The 19,727-nt window shown below is 39.2% G+C and overlaps 1 protein-coding gene across 1 annotated transcript in view; it reads right to left on the bottom strand.

Annotated features, from left to right (window-relative positions):
- Window positions 1-1,130: 1,130 nt before the first annotated feature.
- The window catches only part of LOC127628088 (amyloid-beta A4 precursor protein-binding family B member 3-like), a 26,730-nt gene continuing 8,133 nt past the window's right edge, over window positions 1,131-19,727 (bottom strand). Inside the window, exons 2-13 of the mRNA XM_052104771.1 lie at window positions 19,560-19,727; window positions 19,413-19,483; window positions 13,742-13,793; window positions 12,953-13,099; window positions 12,485-12,612; window positions 11,746-11,751; window positions 8,856-8,970; window positions 6,721-6,808; window positions 6,553-6,636; window positions 6,105-6,220; window positions 5,613-5,792; window positions 1,131-4,748 (exon numbers count right to left, since the gene is read on the bottom strand). The exon at window positions 19,560-19,727 is cut by the window's right edge and continues 20 nt beyond it. Coding sequence (XP_051960731.1) covers window positions 4,524-4,748; window positions 5,613-5,792; window positions 6,105-6,220; window positions 6,553-6,636; window positions 6,721-6,808; window positions 8,856-8,970; window positions 11,746-11,751; window positions 12,485-12,612; window positions 12,953-13,099; window positions 13,742-13,793; window positions 19,413-19,483; window positions 19,560-19,727 — 1,380 coding nt within the window. The 3' untranslated portion in view covers window positions 1,131-4,523. The remainder of the gene's footprint in view (window positions 4,749-5,612; window positions 5,793-6,104; window positions 6,221-6,552; window positions 6,637-6,720; window positions 6,809-8,855; window positions 8,971-11,745; window positions 11,752-12,484; window positions 12,613-12,952; window positions 13,100-13,741; window positions 13,794-19,412; window positions 19,484-19,559) is intronic.

The following is a 19,727-nucleotide window of genomic DNA, read 5'->3' as shown; positions in this document are numbered from 1 at the left end:
TTACAGTAATGACTGGCAGCAGCACATGCAGCATCTGGGGGCAATTCTGAGGCCACTGCGACAAACCTAAAGAAGTGTGCAATTGGGCGGGTGGAGGTACGGTATCTGTGATTCTACTTGAGTCACGGTCAGGTGTGGCCCCAAATTGATTAAACCACAGCGATTGCGACCTGCCCGAGAACCAAGACCAAAATGGTGAGACAGTTCCTGGGGCTGGCTGGATATTATCAAAGGTTTGTGCCTAATTATTCGGATGTCATCAGCCCCTGATCTCCTAAAAAGGGAGCCCCAGACCCAGTCTATTGGACAGAGCCATGCCAACAAGCATTCACACAGGTAAAAGCCACACTTTGTGGCAGGCTGCTTCTGCATTCCCCTGACTTCTCTCTCCCTTTTGTTTTGCAGATGGATCTATCGGACTTGGGGCTGGTTACTGTACTGTCCCAGGTGGTGGATGAGAGGAGCACCTGATGCTGTACATTAGTCGGAAGCTCTCTATGCGTGAGACTAAGTACAGCACCATAGAGAAGGAATGCTTGGCCATCAAGTTGGCGGTCCTCACTCTCTACTACTATTTGTTGGGATAAGCATTCACCTCTGTTTGGACCATGCCCCACTCCAGTGGCTCCACCGCACGAAGGATGCAACGCCTGGATCTCCGTTTAAGTTCGATGTGGTCCATAGGCCGGGGTCGCAGATGGCCTCTTCAGAAGGGGGGGTGGGGGGGTCAAATGGAGGCAAGGGCATGGTTGAGCATTTGTCTGGAAAGAGAGTAAGTGGTAAGGATTTTCACCTGCGATGAATTGCTGGTAATTGCTAGTTTCTGTGTTCGCAGTGAGAGATGGGGGAAATAAAAGGGCCAGTCCTCAGAGTGTGCAGAGAGAGCCCAGCTGAGAAGCTGTTTGTCTAATTGCCATTAAATTGAAGCTTATTTTGTATCAATACAAAGTGACATTCATGAGTTGGAATCGCCGTCTCTCACTTACATAGTTATTTGATATTTTAAAAGTATAACACTTTTTACATTGTAAAGATGTTTACCAGATACTAGACACCTGTAATACTGGGGCAAGGCAGGACAGGCTGAAGACAGGATGAGACGAGGATTATGTGAGAACCCAAGTGCAGTTTTATTTACAAAAAGCTGGTATCCAAACGGAATCAAAAACAGAATATAAACCAGAACATATACTTGACAACAGCATGAAGTCTGACACGATGTTACACCAACACAATACTTGACAAAAGAAAATGGCAAACATGGACATGGGTAGGCAAATTACAGAGTTCAATAGGGAGCTGGGGGGATGGGGTCCTTGAGGCATGGCCTGGCGAGACAGTGCATGGAGCAGGAGACCAGGACAGAGCCGGTGGTGGGTTTGTTGGCGACTGCAGGAAGGGAGCGTGGTTGGGGGGTGACCAGAGGGCAGGGTTCAGGAGGGAGGGCAGAGGGCGGAGCCATGGAATATCAGGGATTGGCCGTGACAGAGGAACAGTCTTAGTGGCGTGAGTACAGGAAGGGACAGGGGAACATTCTCTGTGGTCGTGGACACAGGCAGTGACAGGAGAATGGCTTCTGTGGCTGTTAACACTGGCAGTGACAGGGGATGTAGAGGTGGACTCTGGCATGGTGGCACCTGTAGGAGTGCTGGCATACTCCTTTCCTACATTATGGAGTGGTGGTGGTGTAGTGGTCTAAAGCACATAACTGGTAATCAGAAGGTCGCTGGTTCAATCCCCACAGCCACCACCATTGTGTCCTTGAGCAAGGCACTTAACTCCAGGTTGCTCTGGGGGGATTGTCCCTGTAATAAGGGCTCTGTAAGTCGCTTTGGATAAAAGCATCTGCCAAATGCATAAATGTAAATGTAAAGTTGGATCCACTCATCAGCAAGGCATAATCAATCAATTCCACCAAAGTCCATGTGATTTGGCCTCGAGACAAACAAGACTTGATAGGCTCTTCTAGTCCAAAACAGAAAATGTCCTTCAAAGCAACATCATTAAAGTTTACCTCATTGTCCAAATTGCAAAAGTCCACCAAATATTTCCCTGTGCAACTGCTGGGTTCATGTTGAGGTCAAGTATTCTGTAACATTGGGGCAAGGGAGGACAGGCTGAAGACAGGACGAGACTAGGCGATGATGTGAGAACCCAAGTTAAGTTTTATTTACAAAATACTGTTATCCAAACACGTGAATCCAAAGAAAACAAAACAGAATGTAAACCAGAACATAGACTTGACTTGACAGCTGCATGAAGACTAACACAATGTTACACCAACACAATACTTGGAAAAAAGACAATGGCAAACATGAGGGCTAAAATACATGGACATGGGTAACCACATGACATAGACAAACAATGACGAGACTAAACTATTGAACATGATAACAAGACTAATAAACAGGAACCAGTAATAAAACAGAACTGAAAATAAGAAAACAAGACACATGAAACCAGATACTCACATGACAGGAACAATTGAGAGGAACAGGAAATCGCATGACAAGGGCACATGACCAGAAACATGGACAGGAAGTAAACTAATTTCAAAATAAAAGGCATGAAAACAAAACATGAACAAAAACTAATTTAAATGTGACAACACCAGACAAGAGGAAAACAATTCAAGACAGAAAATGAGGACTCAATCCAAAGGAATTGAATGGAAGAATACCCATAAGAAAGTTGGATTCTTTTTTTCATTCTTTTCACCTTGACAAGTGTGGAGTGAGGAGGGTTTTGAAATAATGAAGAAAAAGTGGGTGTATAGAAGGACAATGACAACAAATGACAACAGAGCCAGAGATTCAAGCAGTTTAATGACCCAACAAATTCCACCAAATTGTGGATTTGGGTTGGCATGTCATTCTGAATAATAACAACAATAATAATAACAAACACAATGCATAAAACAAAACCATTTACATGACATCCTAGTTTTGTGCTGAAATACTGCAAATATATATAGAGAGATTTCTTTACAGAGTATAAAAAGGAAAAATAAGAAACACAAGGTGCTACATGGCCATTAACTATGACTATCAGTCAAAAGCTCTTTTCAAGGCTTCTTGCTTATAATCATATGACATGCTGAGGAGTCGTCAATTTCTCTGCCTGTTATGTTTTTACCCCATAGTTTAGCATTAAGGAGACCTGAGTTTATTTTTTGTTTGTTTTTTAATTAAAGGAAGTAGTAGTTGCATATATTAGATACAGCATCAAATTACTTCCTTCAGTGGTATTTGGTGGGTGCTAAACCACAGCAAGTGGGCATCTCAGATCAACATGCACTGAGATCAAGTGCTTTCAAACAGCTTATGGGTTACACTCTTTTGCATTCCTTAACAAATTTATGCACATAAAAGTGGTCTAATGTAGCCCTGCAGTGAAACAGAATTGTGGATCCTATATCTGCACCACCTTTGGAAGTAAATCACATGTTTAGCCTGTAACAATGGTCTCTTATTGTTCAAATTATTCAAGTTCATACTTGGCTATAGTTGTTAAAGCTTTAAAGCCCTCTGCTTGCCTCGTATTTCCAAGCATGTGCAAAACCATGAAACAGTGGAACTAAACTGAGGGGTTCACAAACCAGAGGGATTATAACAAGCCTGTCTCTACAATGTTATAACAATGTCTTTACACGGGATCAAGGATATCTTCTCATCTGCATCTCTGAGCACACAATAGGAACAATGTAAGTCACACAAGTAGGGTTTCACATAGGTTTTTATAGTTCTATGCTATTTGAGGTCTCTTTGTTGTGTTCGAAGATTGCTCTGTTTGCAGATCATTCAAAATGAGTAACGACACATCAGCCTATGTTTAACTGTTACAATAAAGACTTGACATTTTGAGGTGTGTTAGAAAAGCAAACATAATCCTCTTTCAAAAAGGTTTACTGTTAATATGTGGACACTTCTAAATAGCATGTTTGAAGCTAAAATGTATCTGTACTTCACTCTTTGAACATAAATGTGACCTAAAACTGTACATTTCTACCCTCTACATATTAGTTGAATAAGAAATAGGTCACGGTCCTGTACATAGATATTTGTTATTAAAAACAGCTCTAGATTTTTTTTAAAATATTGAGATATGTTTCTCCTCTTATTCTACGGTTACACAGCTTCCAGGATTAGTAGGTGTTACACATTCGCAAAGTTGTGAAATCCCCTTTATTGTTTTTTTCTGAAATGGATCAAATTAGCATTTAGATTGAAGAACGCCGGGTGGCCGGGATTCCTTAAATGTTTGGAATGTGAGAACACAGCACCTCAATGTTCTCATTTAAACACTGTTCAGCACACCTTTCTTAAGATTTGTAAATTAATAAAACACATTCATTAAGGGCAAGTTGTGTTAAATTGGGTTTCTTCATTAATTATAAGGTCATATTGAAGAAATTAAGCTGGACAGCTTTTTAAAACTTCATGTTTATATTCTTTCATTTATTTCATCCCTCCATTCCCAGATACCCCCCTCTCCTCAAACCCCATCAAGCCCAGTCGCTGTTGTTAGGGTGTGGGTACCGCAGAATGTTTATTGCGGAATGTCTCAAAAAAGGCCAGCATGCCCTTCGTCACGCTGGGAGAGGCCATTTTGGTCGGTGTGTGTCCTTGGTGCCTGGGCAGGAAGCTGGAACCATCCATGGAGTTGGCTCGTTTGACTTTGGAGCCTGGCCGCCACACTTTGGACCTCACAGGAGGAGTCTGTGCAACCAAACACTTCTGGTATTGAACCTGCAGAGGGTGTAGGACAAGCAAAAGTAATTTACAATGCAAACAATTCAAGCAAAACTTGGATTTGGTTTGATATACACTCACTGAGCACTTTAGGAACACATTTACACCTAATTATTCATGTGATTATCTAATCAGCCAACCGTGTGGCAACAGTGCAAAGTGGTTTGAGTATTTCTGTAACTGCTGATCTCCTGGGATTTCTCACACAACAATCTCTAGAGTTTACTCAGAACGGTGCCAAAAACAAAAAACATCCAGTGATTGGCAGTTCTGCAGACAAAAAACACCTTGTTGATAAGAGAAGTCAACAGAGAATGGCCAGACTGGTTTGAGCTGACAGAAAGTCTATGGCAACTCAGATAACCACTCTGTACAATTGTATTGAGCAGAATAGCATCTCAGAATGTACAACACGTTGAACCTTGAGGTGGATGGGCTACAACATCAGAAGACCATGTCGGGCACTTTATTGGAACCATAGTGGTCCTAATAAAGTGCTCAGTGAGTATTTTGGCATTACCTTCTATATGAGAGCTAAAAAAAATTCTAAATTTATCAGATATACAGTATTTTATTTAGGGTGAAAAACATCATTGATGTAGAATGACAAAGAATGTCTGAACGAAAAGGAATGACAATTCTGTAATTTACTCATTTATTATCATGTACTCACCCTCATGTTGTTGCAAACCCCTATGACTTTCTTTCTCTCATTTGCATATTTATTCCATACAGTAAAAGTGTAACCTGACAGAATAAAATTTTTTGGGTGAACTATCCCTTTGGTCACAGATCTTGTCAATTTCTACATGTCACCCAAACCCTCAAAACAGACTAAGCAAGTCTTTAGTATTGCCTCACCATGCATGCAGCCTGAACTGCTTCAGAGAGGATCCCAGCATCGGGCTCGCACCAGAACACATGACACTCAAAGCGCTGGGTTCCAGGGTCCACTATGACTGCAAAAGTGTGTGTGTCATGACCCACACCCAGGAAAGTCAAGTAACGTACCTGACTTTCCCAAAATGGATCCTCTCCATCCTGAAGCAAAGCAAGAGATGAAAGAAAGATTGAAACTCAGAAAGACTCTAGCTATGTTTGGAAGAGCATACTCTTAGTTTTTCTAGGCCTATACAGTGCATAGTATGCCAATTTTACCACTTGCTAAATGTGCAGCATGCAACAGAGCCTGTTCCCAGTGTACTGTATCTACCATGCACAGCGCTCAACATGGCTTTCCACTGTATATCAGAAACTATTTTGAACATCTTTTTCACAACTCATTATTTGATCACTAACTTTATGGCATCAATGTATATTGAGAACTAGAGTCGGCTTGGTAGTTAGTCTCACCTCTCCTCTCCATAAAGACAGAACTGTATCAGACACGTGGATGACGATTGGCTCCCACTCATCTCTGTCTCTGGAGTGCATAATACTCTCAATTGCTCTGTTCAGTACCTCCATTCCTGTCAGCATACACACAAAAACACATTAACCACAAAACAATACAACAAAACCCTCCATGTTTATCCTGGAAATAGACTGAAGAGGAATAGAGTTAACACTAATTTTTAACACTTCAAATCTTAAATCTATTGATTTTTCTATTGAAGTTCAAGGAGCATAGATATCTGAGTTATGAGCCCAAAACGTGAAATTTCAAGTAATGTTTAATTAAGACAACTTGATTTATATCCCAGTAATGACAACATTTTTTACTGTGTGCATAACATCTCCTTTTGTCTTCCATGGAAGAAAGAAAGTCAATGTTGAAATCAGAGGTACAAGTGCAACTTACCCATTGCCCTGGAGACAGGCAAGTTTCCCACGTACTCCACCTCAAACTTCTGCACCCTCTTCCTCACTGCTTCCAAGAAGTCCACTGTAAAACATGCATAACTGCCTTATGAAAGAATACAATTCGCTTTGAGACATTACTCTCACAGAAAGGCTACTGATGATTTACCTTGGCTGGGCAGGTCCTCTGGGGAGATGCTCTCCATTGTGAGAGAACGGGCCATGGAGGGCTGCAGTGCTGCTTTCTTAGCCATGATCTGTGGGCACACTCAGATCATTGTCAATAAAGGACTCAGGAAATGCTAATCCTTCAGTGTGCGATTGTGTTACCAGACCACTTCCACATCTGTTGTCTTTAACTTCAAGGAAATAATGGTAACTTTTCCATTTATTGGTGCAAGCCTTGAAAAAAAGCTTTGAAATATGAAAATTGTTGGTCAAGAAATGCAGTTTAATAAAGCAATATTACACGAGCAAGAGTGCTTCGTGTCCAGCTATCAGCACATTTGTGATTCGGCCACAGGTAATGACAGCTGTACAGATAGATGGACAATACAGTATGATTGCAAGTGTAATATTGCTATTATACAACAGTTCAATGAACAAGTAAATAAAGGGATGTAGAGAAAAAACTAAGCACAGTCACTAAAAAAACACTCTTGTGTGTGGAACTACTTTCTTACACCACAGGATCTGCCATAGCTAGTTCAAAAGTTCCGTCCAAGCCTCCGTTACTAATTAAAAAAAACACATTTTAGAATTAGTAACAACAGCTTGGGCTGTTTCTAACAAGTTATTGGTGAAACAAGGATGTGTGTGTGTGTGTGAGAGAGAGAGTGAGAGAGAGAGAGAGAGAGAGAGAGAGATTGAGCATGTGATTAACATGCCACGATGAACAGTTATGCTGCAGCCATTAGTTTAACTCTATTTCTCAGCTGTAGTGTGATAGTAATCAGCTCCGAGTGATGCTACCATACGTTTTATCTGAATTATCCTAAGAGTAATTCACTTAAGTTCAAGTGTTTTGTTGTCAGAGAGAGAGAAAAAACAGACTCCATGTTTATTCTTGTATGGTTCTTTAGGAACTCTTATTTTGACATGACACAAACCAGACTCTCCTCTGCCATGTTGAAAGTTGAAAGTTTTCTACCACCTTGGAAACTTGTATAAGGTTGAATACTGAGGTATTTTAACAGTAATGCTAAAGCTGTTAGTTTAACTTTAATTCTCAGCTGTAGTCCAGAAGTAATCTGAGCGATCATGAAGTGAGAGACAGTTTCGGATAACTTGAAAGAAATTCACACACTTACTAACACAGTTTGTAAATGTCAGCTCAACTCGCTCATAACACACTAGATGTTGTTTTGTTTCCACCTGCTGGCTCAAATCTATAATGTCACAGCCAGGGATGAATGAAAATTCACACATCTAGCTGCTCTTTCACATCTGCACTTAGGTGTTAGTTTGGAACACCACTAACACAAGCAGAGTGATACAAACAGTAAAGCATACCGGTGCTGATGGTGTAAGCTATAAGCACTCTTGAAACACATCTCGTCCAATCAGATTTGAGGACCGGAACTAACTGTTCTATAATGTTAATTACAGCATTCTAAAGTTGAAATAACCCTTTCACAGGTAAGTTGCATCAGTTAAAGATGACAACTCAACTTTAAAGGAATTGTTCACCTAAAAATGAAAATTCTGTCATCATTTATTCAAGTTGTTCCAAACCCATATTAGATTTTTCTTCTGTGCAACACAAAAGATGTTAGGCAGTATGTTTGTCTTATTTTACATTCACTTTAATTGCATTTTTTTTTTCTCCATAAAAGTTAATGGTGACTCAGGATAATATTGTGCCTAACATATCCTGTTGGGTGAGAAAATGATGAGAGAAGTCAAACTTTTGGGTGAAATCTTTAAATAATGTCCAGTAGAGCTGTACATTCATGACATCAATATGTATGTCAACCCAGAAGGCTAATTTGCCATGGTTTGTTGAACAGAAGCTTTCAATTTATAAGTAAAATAAAGATTGTAGTTAGCATTATTTAAAAAGACATTTGTGTTTCACAAAATGACACAGGTCATACCTCACATTAAAATTTTAAAGCCCATTGACTAACATTCAAGACAAATATTTAACTTCTTATTTCTTACTTCTTACAATATAAACTGAATCCTAATGGAGCCTTTGAGCAAATCCATATTAGACTTTAGTATAAAAGCATTGAAAAGCGCAAAATCAGTTGGAAATACATTTTCGTAATGATATGTAAAGCAACAGGAATATCAACTCACCTTGGAGCACATCTCATGCAGGGCAGATGCGATGGTCTTGGCTGGAGCGTTGCAGCGGAACACGTGGCACTTGAGCATGCAGGTGTCTTTATCACTGGCCACAAAGGCAAAGTCCCTACAGAGGACAAGTATACTGGGGTAAATAGCCATTACAGTACAGAGTGACTTCCACATTTGTTCTAAAAGAGTACAAGTGTACCCAATAATCATTATAAACTGATTTTTATTGTTTGTTTTTTTGTCTTTTATAAAAGCAGATGAATTAATATTAATGTGGTCATTAAAAGGATGGCTAAAGAATGAAAACAGCTGTCAATAAAAAATGCTTTCTTTAAAAAATCTAATATTTTTTCCAAGTAAGGCATACAATTAATTTTATATAGGTTACTATACTTTATCTAAGGAATGAGAGAGAAAAAAATATTGCAAAGAAACCATAATGTGGCAACATAATGATTCAATTGCATTTGACTTTGTACGCTGAAAGGCCACAGCTGTGACCAGCACTTCTAAGAATAGGGCTGTAAAAGGTCAGAAAAAATAGGACAAACTCCCACTGCAAGCAGGGAACAAAATCAACCAAGTGATGCTAAACCATCTCTAATCTCTCCCCCTGGACATCTACGACTTGTTACTGACCAAACATTAACCTTTTTCATTAACCTCAGACTGTCTCAGCTGACTGTAAACAGCAGTATCGGATGTCAATGTGCTATAAATACAGAACATTCTGTCATTCGTCAGTATTTCTGGGCAAAGAAACAAATACAAGGCCCTATCTCTTCTCCTTCTAAATGCTTGTTCTTCAGCAACTGTAATGCTGCTTCCATCAATGAGAATATTTCATTTATGAATGTTACATTTGAGAAATATGGAGCAGCAGTGCTTCATACAGAGTGCAGCTTGAGTACACATAGCACGCTGATGCTGGTGAAAATCCTTGCACTCGTCTGCTCTCAATTATTAAGGGAGAACACGCAGGTCAAAAGGAATAACAAATGATTCTGGATAATGAAGAAAGAGAGATGGAAACCGTTATTGTGTGTATATTTTGAAGAAGGAGAAACTCACGGTGTGCGAATCATTGTACCAGCCCTCAAATCTCGCTGATGAAAGAACCCAAGGTTTCACCCAAACACTTGTCTGAACTATTGAGACTTCAAGGGTCTATTTATGGATCCACAAACATCTAAGCACATGTTCTTCACACTACAGGAACAATTGCTCATCTTTTAAGGTTGTTCTCATTGGCACTTCCCTTCTGAAAAGACCAGCTTCGATCAGTATGAATTTCCATTTTCCAGGTTCATGCTGGTTTATGTATGTACAATAAAATGTAGACTTTATTGATGGTCCCCTTACAAACTAGTGAATCTGTTCCCCCTCTGTCCAACCTTTCCACATAACGTACACCATGTCTGCTGTGTGACTCTGTAAGGATGTAATCAGAGCTACTTGTAATTAACATGGATTAGCATTCACATTTATATTGTCCCCACATGGCCAATGGCGAATTATGTCCTCAAAACTCCAATAACTGCTACTGGAACTCTAATTGACCTGCATAAGGGGGCCAAAGGTCTAATACATTCATTTATTGTATAATTTGTTTGAACACAGGGGGAGGTGTTTCTAGAGACATGCAGAGGAAAGCAATACTCAACACTCATACATTTTACAAGTACATTTAGAAAACTTGTGACTATGCATGACAGCAAAGAACACATCAATGACAGAAAACCAGCCTGATCTCATTACATAAAATTACATAACAGTGGCGACATTTTTGTACAATTATATTGCATGATTTATTACACGTATCATGTCAGTTCCGAGGTGAAATGTCCACTTTGTAGCGCTTCAAGCTAGTTCCATTTTTAGAGTTAACGCTCTATGCAGTATTAAATAAACAAAAATCCTTTCCTAAACTATCCAACTGATTGTGTCGTAAAAAGCAAATGTGACATAAAAAAAAGACAAATTCTTTAAGGTAAATGCGTGTTTAAAATCAACAAAACCAACCCCCACCCTAAACCTAAGTGTTAGTGTCATAAAAACAAATGTGTGAAGCACAATTGCTGAAGCCACCATGTAATTTTCCCATCACGTCTACTTCACTTTCGGCTCATGTGTCGACTTGTGTGCCCTTCAGGACTCATACTCTTCAGAAAGTGCAATGCTCTATCAGCATTGAGCTACAGTGAAATTCGATAACGGAAACTTTTAAATGTGTCATAAATGTGCATTAATAGTGTTTAGATGTCTGTAGAGCGGAGGAGGGCAGGCTGGGCTGGAACAACACATGCCCTGTTCCCAATCAGCCTGATGGAGCATGTGAGGGATAAAGATGGCCGGAGGCGATAGTTCGAGATTGAGAGAGAGAGAGAGAGAGAGAGAGAGAGAGAGAGAGAGAGAGAGAGAGAGAGAGAGAGAGAGAAAATTACAGGCAGCTGCCCTGTGTGTGGTTATGTTTGTGTGTTGATCATTCAAATATTATTTATATTGTCAAGCCGGTTCTCGCCTCCTCCTTTCCCTTTAACTGGGTTTCAATGTCATAAGATAGCATTGTACAAGGAACAGGGAGAAAAGCAAGTGCTTATAAACTATAATCAGCTGTTTTACACATTACCTTTGTGAAAGTAAATAAAAGTAATTATTGTTGTAGTGCCTGTGGTGTTTATTTCACCAGGAAAATGCCATGATACGTATAATGAGCCACGTAAAATTTATTTTGCAAAAATGAAGGTATTATAACATGATTCTATGAAACCAGGTTGGAGAAAATATGGCTACTGAGGAGCGCTATTTCATGGACCATGATAAAAACAGACATCACGAGACAAGTTTTCTAGGTCTAATTAATAAATAAAGAAAAAAGTGCAGTTATTACCTGTCTCTGTTTTCACAAGTGGTGGTTTTAAAAAGAAAAAAACAGAAAACAAAGGTTAATTATTGTTACAATAACAGAAATAAGTGAGACACACTTGCTCTACCATCTTTGTAACTAACTTAAGTCAGTAAGAACTTGCAACAGAACACACTCAACAACAAAAGCGACACATTAATGCAACATATCAGAGTTTGGATAACAAATATTGCTCATCTGTGGTCCTTTGTTCTCCTGGAAAAGAGGAAGGCAACTAGAAATAGCTGTTTTGGGCTTGACTTCGACTGGGTTTGCACTGTAAATAAATGTAAGCTCTCTGTAGTCAAAGACTGCACTGCATCCTGTAACCGAAAGAGGAAATATGACTGAACTGAAGAGCTGAATTAGCCATTTGTCATTCAGCAGGCTCATACGTTTTCTGTTAAACTGTACTGAATGGAGTCAATTCCATATTTCCTCTGCATATGATTGCATTAAAAAGTACAAAACTGTAGGGTTACAGGCAGCAGGCAAATTATACTATTAGTTTTAGGTTATTTTTTGGGGTGCAGATCCTCTGTTGTGAATTTCTCACGTTTAGACAGTTTAGGATAGATATTGTGTTACATGTCACGCATTTTTAAGGAAATGCTGTTTTCAAAAGACAAGTTGTTGGACCCCAAAATTATACATCCCCGAACATAGGAAAATGAGATGAGGAAGAGATAAAAAAGAAAGACAGGTAGAGAAAAGGTTGGCCTACCTTCCATTGTTGCAGCCCACCCCCCACACACGAATGTTGATTATGGGTTGGCAATGGATGAGACTGCGGTCCACAGGGTCCATTAAGCTGAGAGTGTCCTTCTTGAGTACCATCATCATATCCTGACCCTGAACACACAAGGATGCCTTGAGCGCTTAACATAACCTTCTGAGAGGGCTAAGCTAACAAGAGGTAACCAGTCACCATCATGTGATTTAATATACGATAATTCAAACTGTATCGTAAACCTTACAAACCTTATGATACATGTAATGCCAATACACTCAGCAGTATATAGCAGCATTGCCTGGTCTATCTCACAATCACTTGTGCTATTAAAGGGTTACCACTCTACTGCTATTACGCCAGGGTGTATTCAATCAATGGTCCTCCAAGGGCATTGGAGGACCCTAGCTGAGCACATCTCATCTACTCTGAGTCACATGCAGAAGCCCAGGCTGTTCTCACCTCTCCCCAGGCGCCCACTGCACCCGGCACCTCAGGCTTACTGTGAGAGAGCTGCTGGATGCAGTTGTTCACCGCCAGACTACTCTTGCCAGGGGTCAGTTCCTCCTCCGGGATCTCCACCCAGCCCAGCGAGCGCACAGCAAAACACTGAAAGAGAGACAGAGAGATTGTCCAAGCAGTACCGACACCTTAGGCATCCTATTATTTTGGACAACATCCATTGCGGTAATTAACTGGGATGATTAATTATATTGACCACTGTACCTCCAATAGTTAATAAGTATACTTATGCCATATACACTATATGGAATATACTATATTATATATAATAATATCCTTTTAATATTAAGTATGCACAGGGTTTTTAAAAACTTTTCGATGGCTCACTCATGGCTCACTGCATGTACAGTAAGAATCGAACCAGCAACCTTTCGCTTACTAGCCCTGAAATGCTTAGAAAACAGCTAATGTATCACCCTGTCCTGGATCACTTTACATAGGTTCAATAAAGCTTTGCATTTATAATGCATCTCTTTTGCTTTTTAGAGGTCATAGCCCCCCCCATAAGCACGTGCAATACTAACACACACATCCATACACGTACACACTCATGGATTAACATGCCCTGATCGATGCTCCACTCCAAATCTGCCCTTTTAGTTCGACCAGGATCCATTCTGCATTTGTTTTATGTGTGATATTTGTAGGAACTTGACTAACAGCACAGAATACAGTGATAAATTGTACAATAATTGAACAGTATTAGGGCAGCACACAGCAGGACTGTACCTTGGAGTCGGGGTCCATGTTGACACAGAAATACTCTTCCTGCCAGGAAGCCCTGTGGTGCAGCGAGAGAGAACCTCATTATGCACATGACTCATCATGGAAACATACAATTAAGTACTGTGCTCATTTCAGAAGGAAAAAATTATAAAAATTAAGTTAATAGAAGCTGATCATTTGGTTATTTTTTGCTTGGTGTTCTACTGAAAGCAGTATGTTTACATGCACTTTAAAAGTTCAATTTGAGTAAGACTAAATCACAATTTGTCTTTTTAAAATGTCAAAAAAGGAAACGATTCGGTCTGACTGAAATCTTACCAGTTTGATTTCTGCAAAGTCTGAATAACAGACCTAGATAATGCGATTGTTTGTCCTGTGAGTGTGAACACGGCATATTTCCTATAATTATTGACTCTCAGTGGTTGAGCTCTCATAGCATACGTGCCCGTGAAGGCAGAAATATCGTCATTACAAGTTCCATACACATTAATGACCCAGCAATGTCATTTTTACCAGTGGGAAATTCAGAATACTAGATGATCACTGAGTAATTATTTCAATTACAGTGCTGAATTTGAATAACATACACCTAAAGAATCACTGTTCAAAGTTTGCTTTATGCTAATTAACTATTTTTCCTTTTGCATTAATAAATCATAGGTGGTGTAAAAGTAATGCAGGTGCATTCACTTACAACAACAGGAACATACAAGAAAAAAAGTGCATTTGCCATAATTAAATGGATAGTTCACCCCAGAATGTTCTCATTTACTCACCCTCATGCCATCCCAGATGTGTCTTTCTTTCTTCTGGATAACAAAAACAAGATTTTTTAGAAGAATATCTCAGCTCTGTTGGTTCAAACAATACAAGTGAATGGTGACCACACCTTTAAAGTCTGGAAGTAAAAGTGAAGGTAAGATTTATAGTAAAAAAGGACCTAAATATTGATTTGTTTCTCACTCACACCTATCACATCGCTTCAGAAGACATGGATATAACAAATGGAATCATTAGGATTACTTTTTGGGGCTTCAAAGTTCTGATCACCATTCACTTACATTGTATGCACCTACAGAGCTGAAATATTCTTATAAAAATATTTGTGTTCAGAAGAAGAAAGTCATACACATCTTGGAAGCCTGTGAGTAAATGATGAGAGAATTTCATTTATTTTAGTTTGGCTTCTTACGTATTTTGTTTCCCACTTGAATACTTGACATGACGTAATAATAAGGAATGCCAACTTGGACATAGGAGCTTCCCAGGTGCACTTGAAGGCAGCATTAGGAGACTCATAGTAAACATGAAAACCTGTTCCCAACCCAATTAATGTCTTTAAAAAATGAAACAGGATATTCCTGTTTTAAAGTGTTAAAAAGGGTGGAACCATCGGTAATTGATTGGATCAAGAAAAGTAAAAAGCATCGTTACATATCAGAATGAAGCAAGACCTGAATCCGAGTTTGCTAAAACAATACTAAAGGCAAGTTGACCATTGGTTAACATTATCCCATAACCTATGTGACATCAACAGAAAAGAAAATTCCTTAGGAATAACGTGTCATGCACCAATTAATTTAAGTATAAACTTTGGCTCGATGTTTCTCCTAAAATTAAAAACATACATACAGGAAGCGTAAAGAGCTATACCTTTAATGTGGATAGCTTAGTTCATATAATTTGGTCTTGGATGAATTTCATAAGAATTAGATGGGATGTCCCTGACTTTTGATAACAGACTGTTGTATCCTAGCAATTCTAAGCTGTTAAGATTTCTCCAGAAACTCTATAGAAGCCACTTAAAATCACTAGACTCTTTTTTTTTTTTTTCTCAGGAGAAATATCAATGAAGCAGGAGACTAAAAGTGATCATCTCCATTTGCTCTCTATTTAATATCACTGTTATCTTGGAGAAACAAGCGAGAAATTGAAGATATTGTGGTTTTTCTATGTGGGCTCTTAAAAATGCGACTGGGAAAATGCAAATACTTTGTCACATTGAATAACATGCAATAAAATACACATAAAACTTAACATAACATAAAACATTTATTTTTAATCCCCTTGAGTGCACAAACTGTGCTCTTTAAGGCTGACTGAGGACATAAACTTAACGTGACAGAGCCAAACAGTACTCTCTCTCTCTCTCTCTCTCTCTCTCTCTCTCTCTCTCTCTTTTATTCTCATTATGCTGCCTCAGAGTGCTGACAAATAAATGAAGGTAATAGCACTCCCTGCAGCTGTCAACAATCTAAAAAAACAATTTAGCAGCACCCAATCTCAGCTCTCCGAACAAAGTCAGTAGAAAGGTAAGTCAATGACAATCCTAACACTTAATAACGGCACATTCCCTCCAGTCCAGTCTTTTCAATGAATGTACATACAGGAATAGTATCAGTATTTTGTCCTTCATAGACAAAGACTGTGTTTAGCACTACAAGGTCTGGACTCCTCTCAGTGAAATTCCCAAGGTGATTTCTTGATTTGTTCAAGCATTAGTATGACATGGTATCAGAGTGTTTGGTGCTTAGCCAAAATCAAAATGGCCTGTTTTACTTTCTGTTCCATGTAGTTTTACAGGCCACACCTGACAGGCTGTCTGGGCCTCTTTTGTCATTTCCACTGGAAGCCAGTGAAGAAGACATCTGTTCACAGGAAAGCCAGGTGGTTTATAATTATTTCAGGCATATAAATGTGTTTGTTCAATCAGATGCTACTGGCTTCATTGGAGAGGTAAACAAATTAGAAAAAATATCTACCTGTACAGTAAAAGATGCAGAATTTGGCTAAGCTTCTCAGTGTGTGTGTGTGTGTGTGTGTTTGCGTGCGTGTGTGTGTGTGTGTGTGTGTGAGTTAAGCTGTAATTTCATTTGCATCAAGGGTGTGAAGTGACACAGTGTATGTATGTGTTACTACACCCAACACATTAAAAGAATTGTGAGGAACTGTTGTTGATCTATGTAACTGTCTTCGTAAAACTGGTTGAGATATCTGGAATACTTGATTCTGATAGATCACTCACTGCATTCTTGCATCAAATAGTTTAATGACTGTTAAACTGCATAATTGGCCGTTGTCCCAGGCAACTGATTTTCTTATATGGCTGTGCTAGTTTAATAGCGGCCTATAGACCAATACTCCAATACCAATACTGCTTATGTCACAGATTGATGTATCGTGGCAAGGTTACCCTAACCCTTCTGCTATGTAGCGCAAGCTGCGATCGCTGAGAGCACAAAGTGTCCAACTTTCGGTTATAGAATCATCTGGATAAAGTGAGTACTCTTATTTTCGTCACATTTTCAGTGCGAACACAATACTAACATTACAAAATGGTGCAGAATAGTGCAGAAGTATGCGATTTGGGACACATCTAAAGTCTCGCATATCACCTTACAGTCTCTTCTCACATTTCTTAAAATGTCTTGTTCAATTACTGATTTATTTGATAAGCTGCCACGTCATATATTGGATAATGTACAGTCAGCGTGATATTGTCGCAAAATAAAACCCTTTAGAATGATAAAAATCACCCATCAGGATTAATTTTGTGATAATGACTGGCTGACTGAATTTAATACATACTACAAATGTTAATACTTATTCAGACTCTGTAATAAGGTTTTTCACATTGCGTTACCCTAGTAGGCCAGGTTATGGAGTCAGAATCCTTGGTTAGTTTTAAAACAACCTTCCAATCAAACAACCACTTGTATGAAACTATTTTGAACTGAATTGTATTGAATATTCCTAACCCCTTTCTTTTGTTTATTTAACACAAAAGGAAATCTTTGGCAGAATGAAGCCTCAGTCATCATCCATTTTCATTGTATTGGGAAAAGATGCAAGGAAAGTGAATGGTGACTGAGGCCAACATTTTGCCTAACATCTCCTTTTGTGTTCCATGGAACAAAGAAATCATACTAGTTTGGAACAACAGGAGAGTGTAAATGATTGTATTTTTTATGTTTGTTGATCCCTTTAAAGGATTAGTTCTCCCAAAAATGACAATTTAGTCATTGTTTACTCACCCCTGTGTTGTTATAACCCCATAGGACTTTCTTTCTTTTTCTTAACACAAAGGGAGAAATTGTGAAAGTATGTTCAGTGATGTCATACAATGGCAGTTTATGGTGACCACCTCTTCAAGCTTCAAAAGAACACAAAAGTATAATTCAGAAGTCTAATAAATGATTCCATGAGACTCATGATTGTTAAGGTGCGAAACAAACCGAAATTGAATGTATTATTTAGTGAAACTATTGACTGACCGTTATTCTCCTGTGCGCATTTATGAGTCTGCACACAAGCTTTAGAGCTCTTTGCACAAGAGTGTTAGGGGTATAACAGTTATGACCCAGACCAGATATGGAGAAAGAAAACCAGGAGTCGAGAAATTCAATTAAAGAATCAAAATTTACTGAAGAATAGTTTGCAGTGAAATTGGTACAGCCAGCGGCAAAGTCTCACAAGGAGATCGAAAGCTAACTCATACCTTACACAAAATTTTACCATTTGCAAGGACGTATATTCTATTATTTAACTCCTGATTGGCTAACAGAGCATAAAGTCACAACATATAGATAGCTATAGCACATCAACATTAATCAGCGCAATTGTCGTCCTGGCCCGAGATTTACATCTGAAGTGACCTCGCAGATGGTCTCGGGCGTCTTCGAGTCTGCCTGCTGTGTCTCCCTGGGTTCAAAACCTGGGTAGAAGGTCAATACGCACACACGAAACACTGACGAACGACAGTCCTTCTCTGGGCACAAGTCAGCCAGAGCACACATTATCAGGCCATTTGAACCAAAACAAGAGAGAAAAAATGTTCACTCCTCAGGCAGAGGAGAGGGTGAAAAATAACATACATCGCTTCCCTAAAGAAATAATAAGAGAAAATCACACTTCTACTATTCAGGTAGTATTGCATAGGACTTTAAACCATATACTTAATCATAGAAAAGTAACAATCAAACACAGACCATATGTTTAACATTCTCCCTGCCCCCTCTCATCACAGCTAAGCTTATCCCCAAAGGACCTTCAGACTACGGGCAGGACAGAGAGAGAGACTCTGGAATGTTCCTTAAAAGACACTAGTTAACATTCCAACACACATATGATTCAAAGTATATTTCAGTTATGCATAAGAAAATAGAATTGATTATGTGATCAAGCATATAGTTAATTCATCACTTTATTAAAGAAGTTAAGCAACAGAATATAGATAGATGTTGATATAAAAGGATATATATATGTATTGATATATCTGAAGAGACAAGGGATTTCGACCCTCACCCTTCAAGAGCAACAGTAGTTATGCAGGACACGCGAGATGGGGCGTTCAAGCAAAAACTTGTTTTGTTTCGTTCAATCATGAGTCTCATGGAATAATTTATTATACTTTTGCATTCTTTTGAACCTTGAAGAGGTGGTCACCATAACCGCCCATTGTATGTCATCACTGAGGAATGTTTTTTTCTTCACAATTTCTCCTTTTATGCTCAGAAAAAGAAAAAGTCATATAGGGTTATAACTACACAGGGGTGAGTAAACAATAACTGAATTTTCATTTTGGGGTGAACTATCCCTTTAAGCTTCATGCACTTTGATTCATAAACATCTGTGGCTTGTGCTCAGCTGTACAGCACAGATGTGATTCCCTCACCTTTCACTCAGACAGGGCAGCAGGTTCTCAGTCAGTCTGCCTCTTGATTCTCGTCTGCCATCTGCAGCAGTCTGATGATATCAAGAGTGGAGATGTGATGTCTGACTTAAACACACACAAACACACACACAGATCAGAGTATCTCACCTTGATCTGGCTGGCAGTGATTTTGTTAATGGTGTTTTGTTCCTCCTCTGCGCTGTAGGAGGGGTGCTGCCACTGAGTGGTGCCCGTGGGCACATGCCAGTAATAGGTGCCAGTACTGTCACGTATAGTCCGCCACCCTGGAGGCAAATCTGAGTCCAGCTCCAAACT

This window comes from Xyrauchen texanus, chromosome 34 (assembly GCF_025860055.1).
Source record: "Xyrauchen texanus isolate HMW12.3.18 chromosome 34, RBS_HiC_50CHRs, whole genome shotgun sequence".
Taxonomy (NCBI): Eukaryota; Metazoa; Chordata; class Actinopteri; order Cypriniformes; family Catostomidae; genus Xyrauchen; species Xyrauchen texanus.
This window is presented reverse-complemented; position numbering and strand designations above follow the sequence as displayed.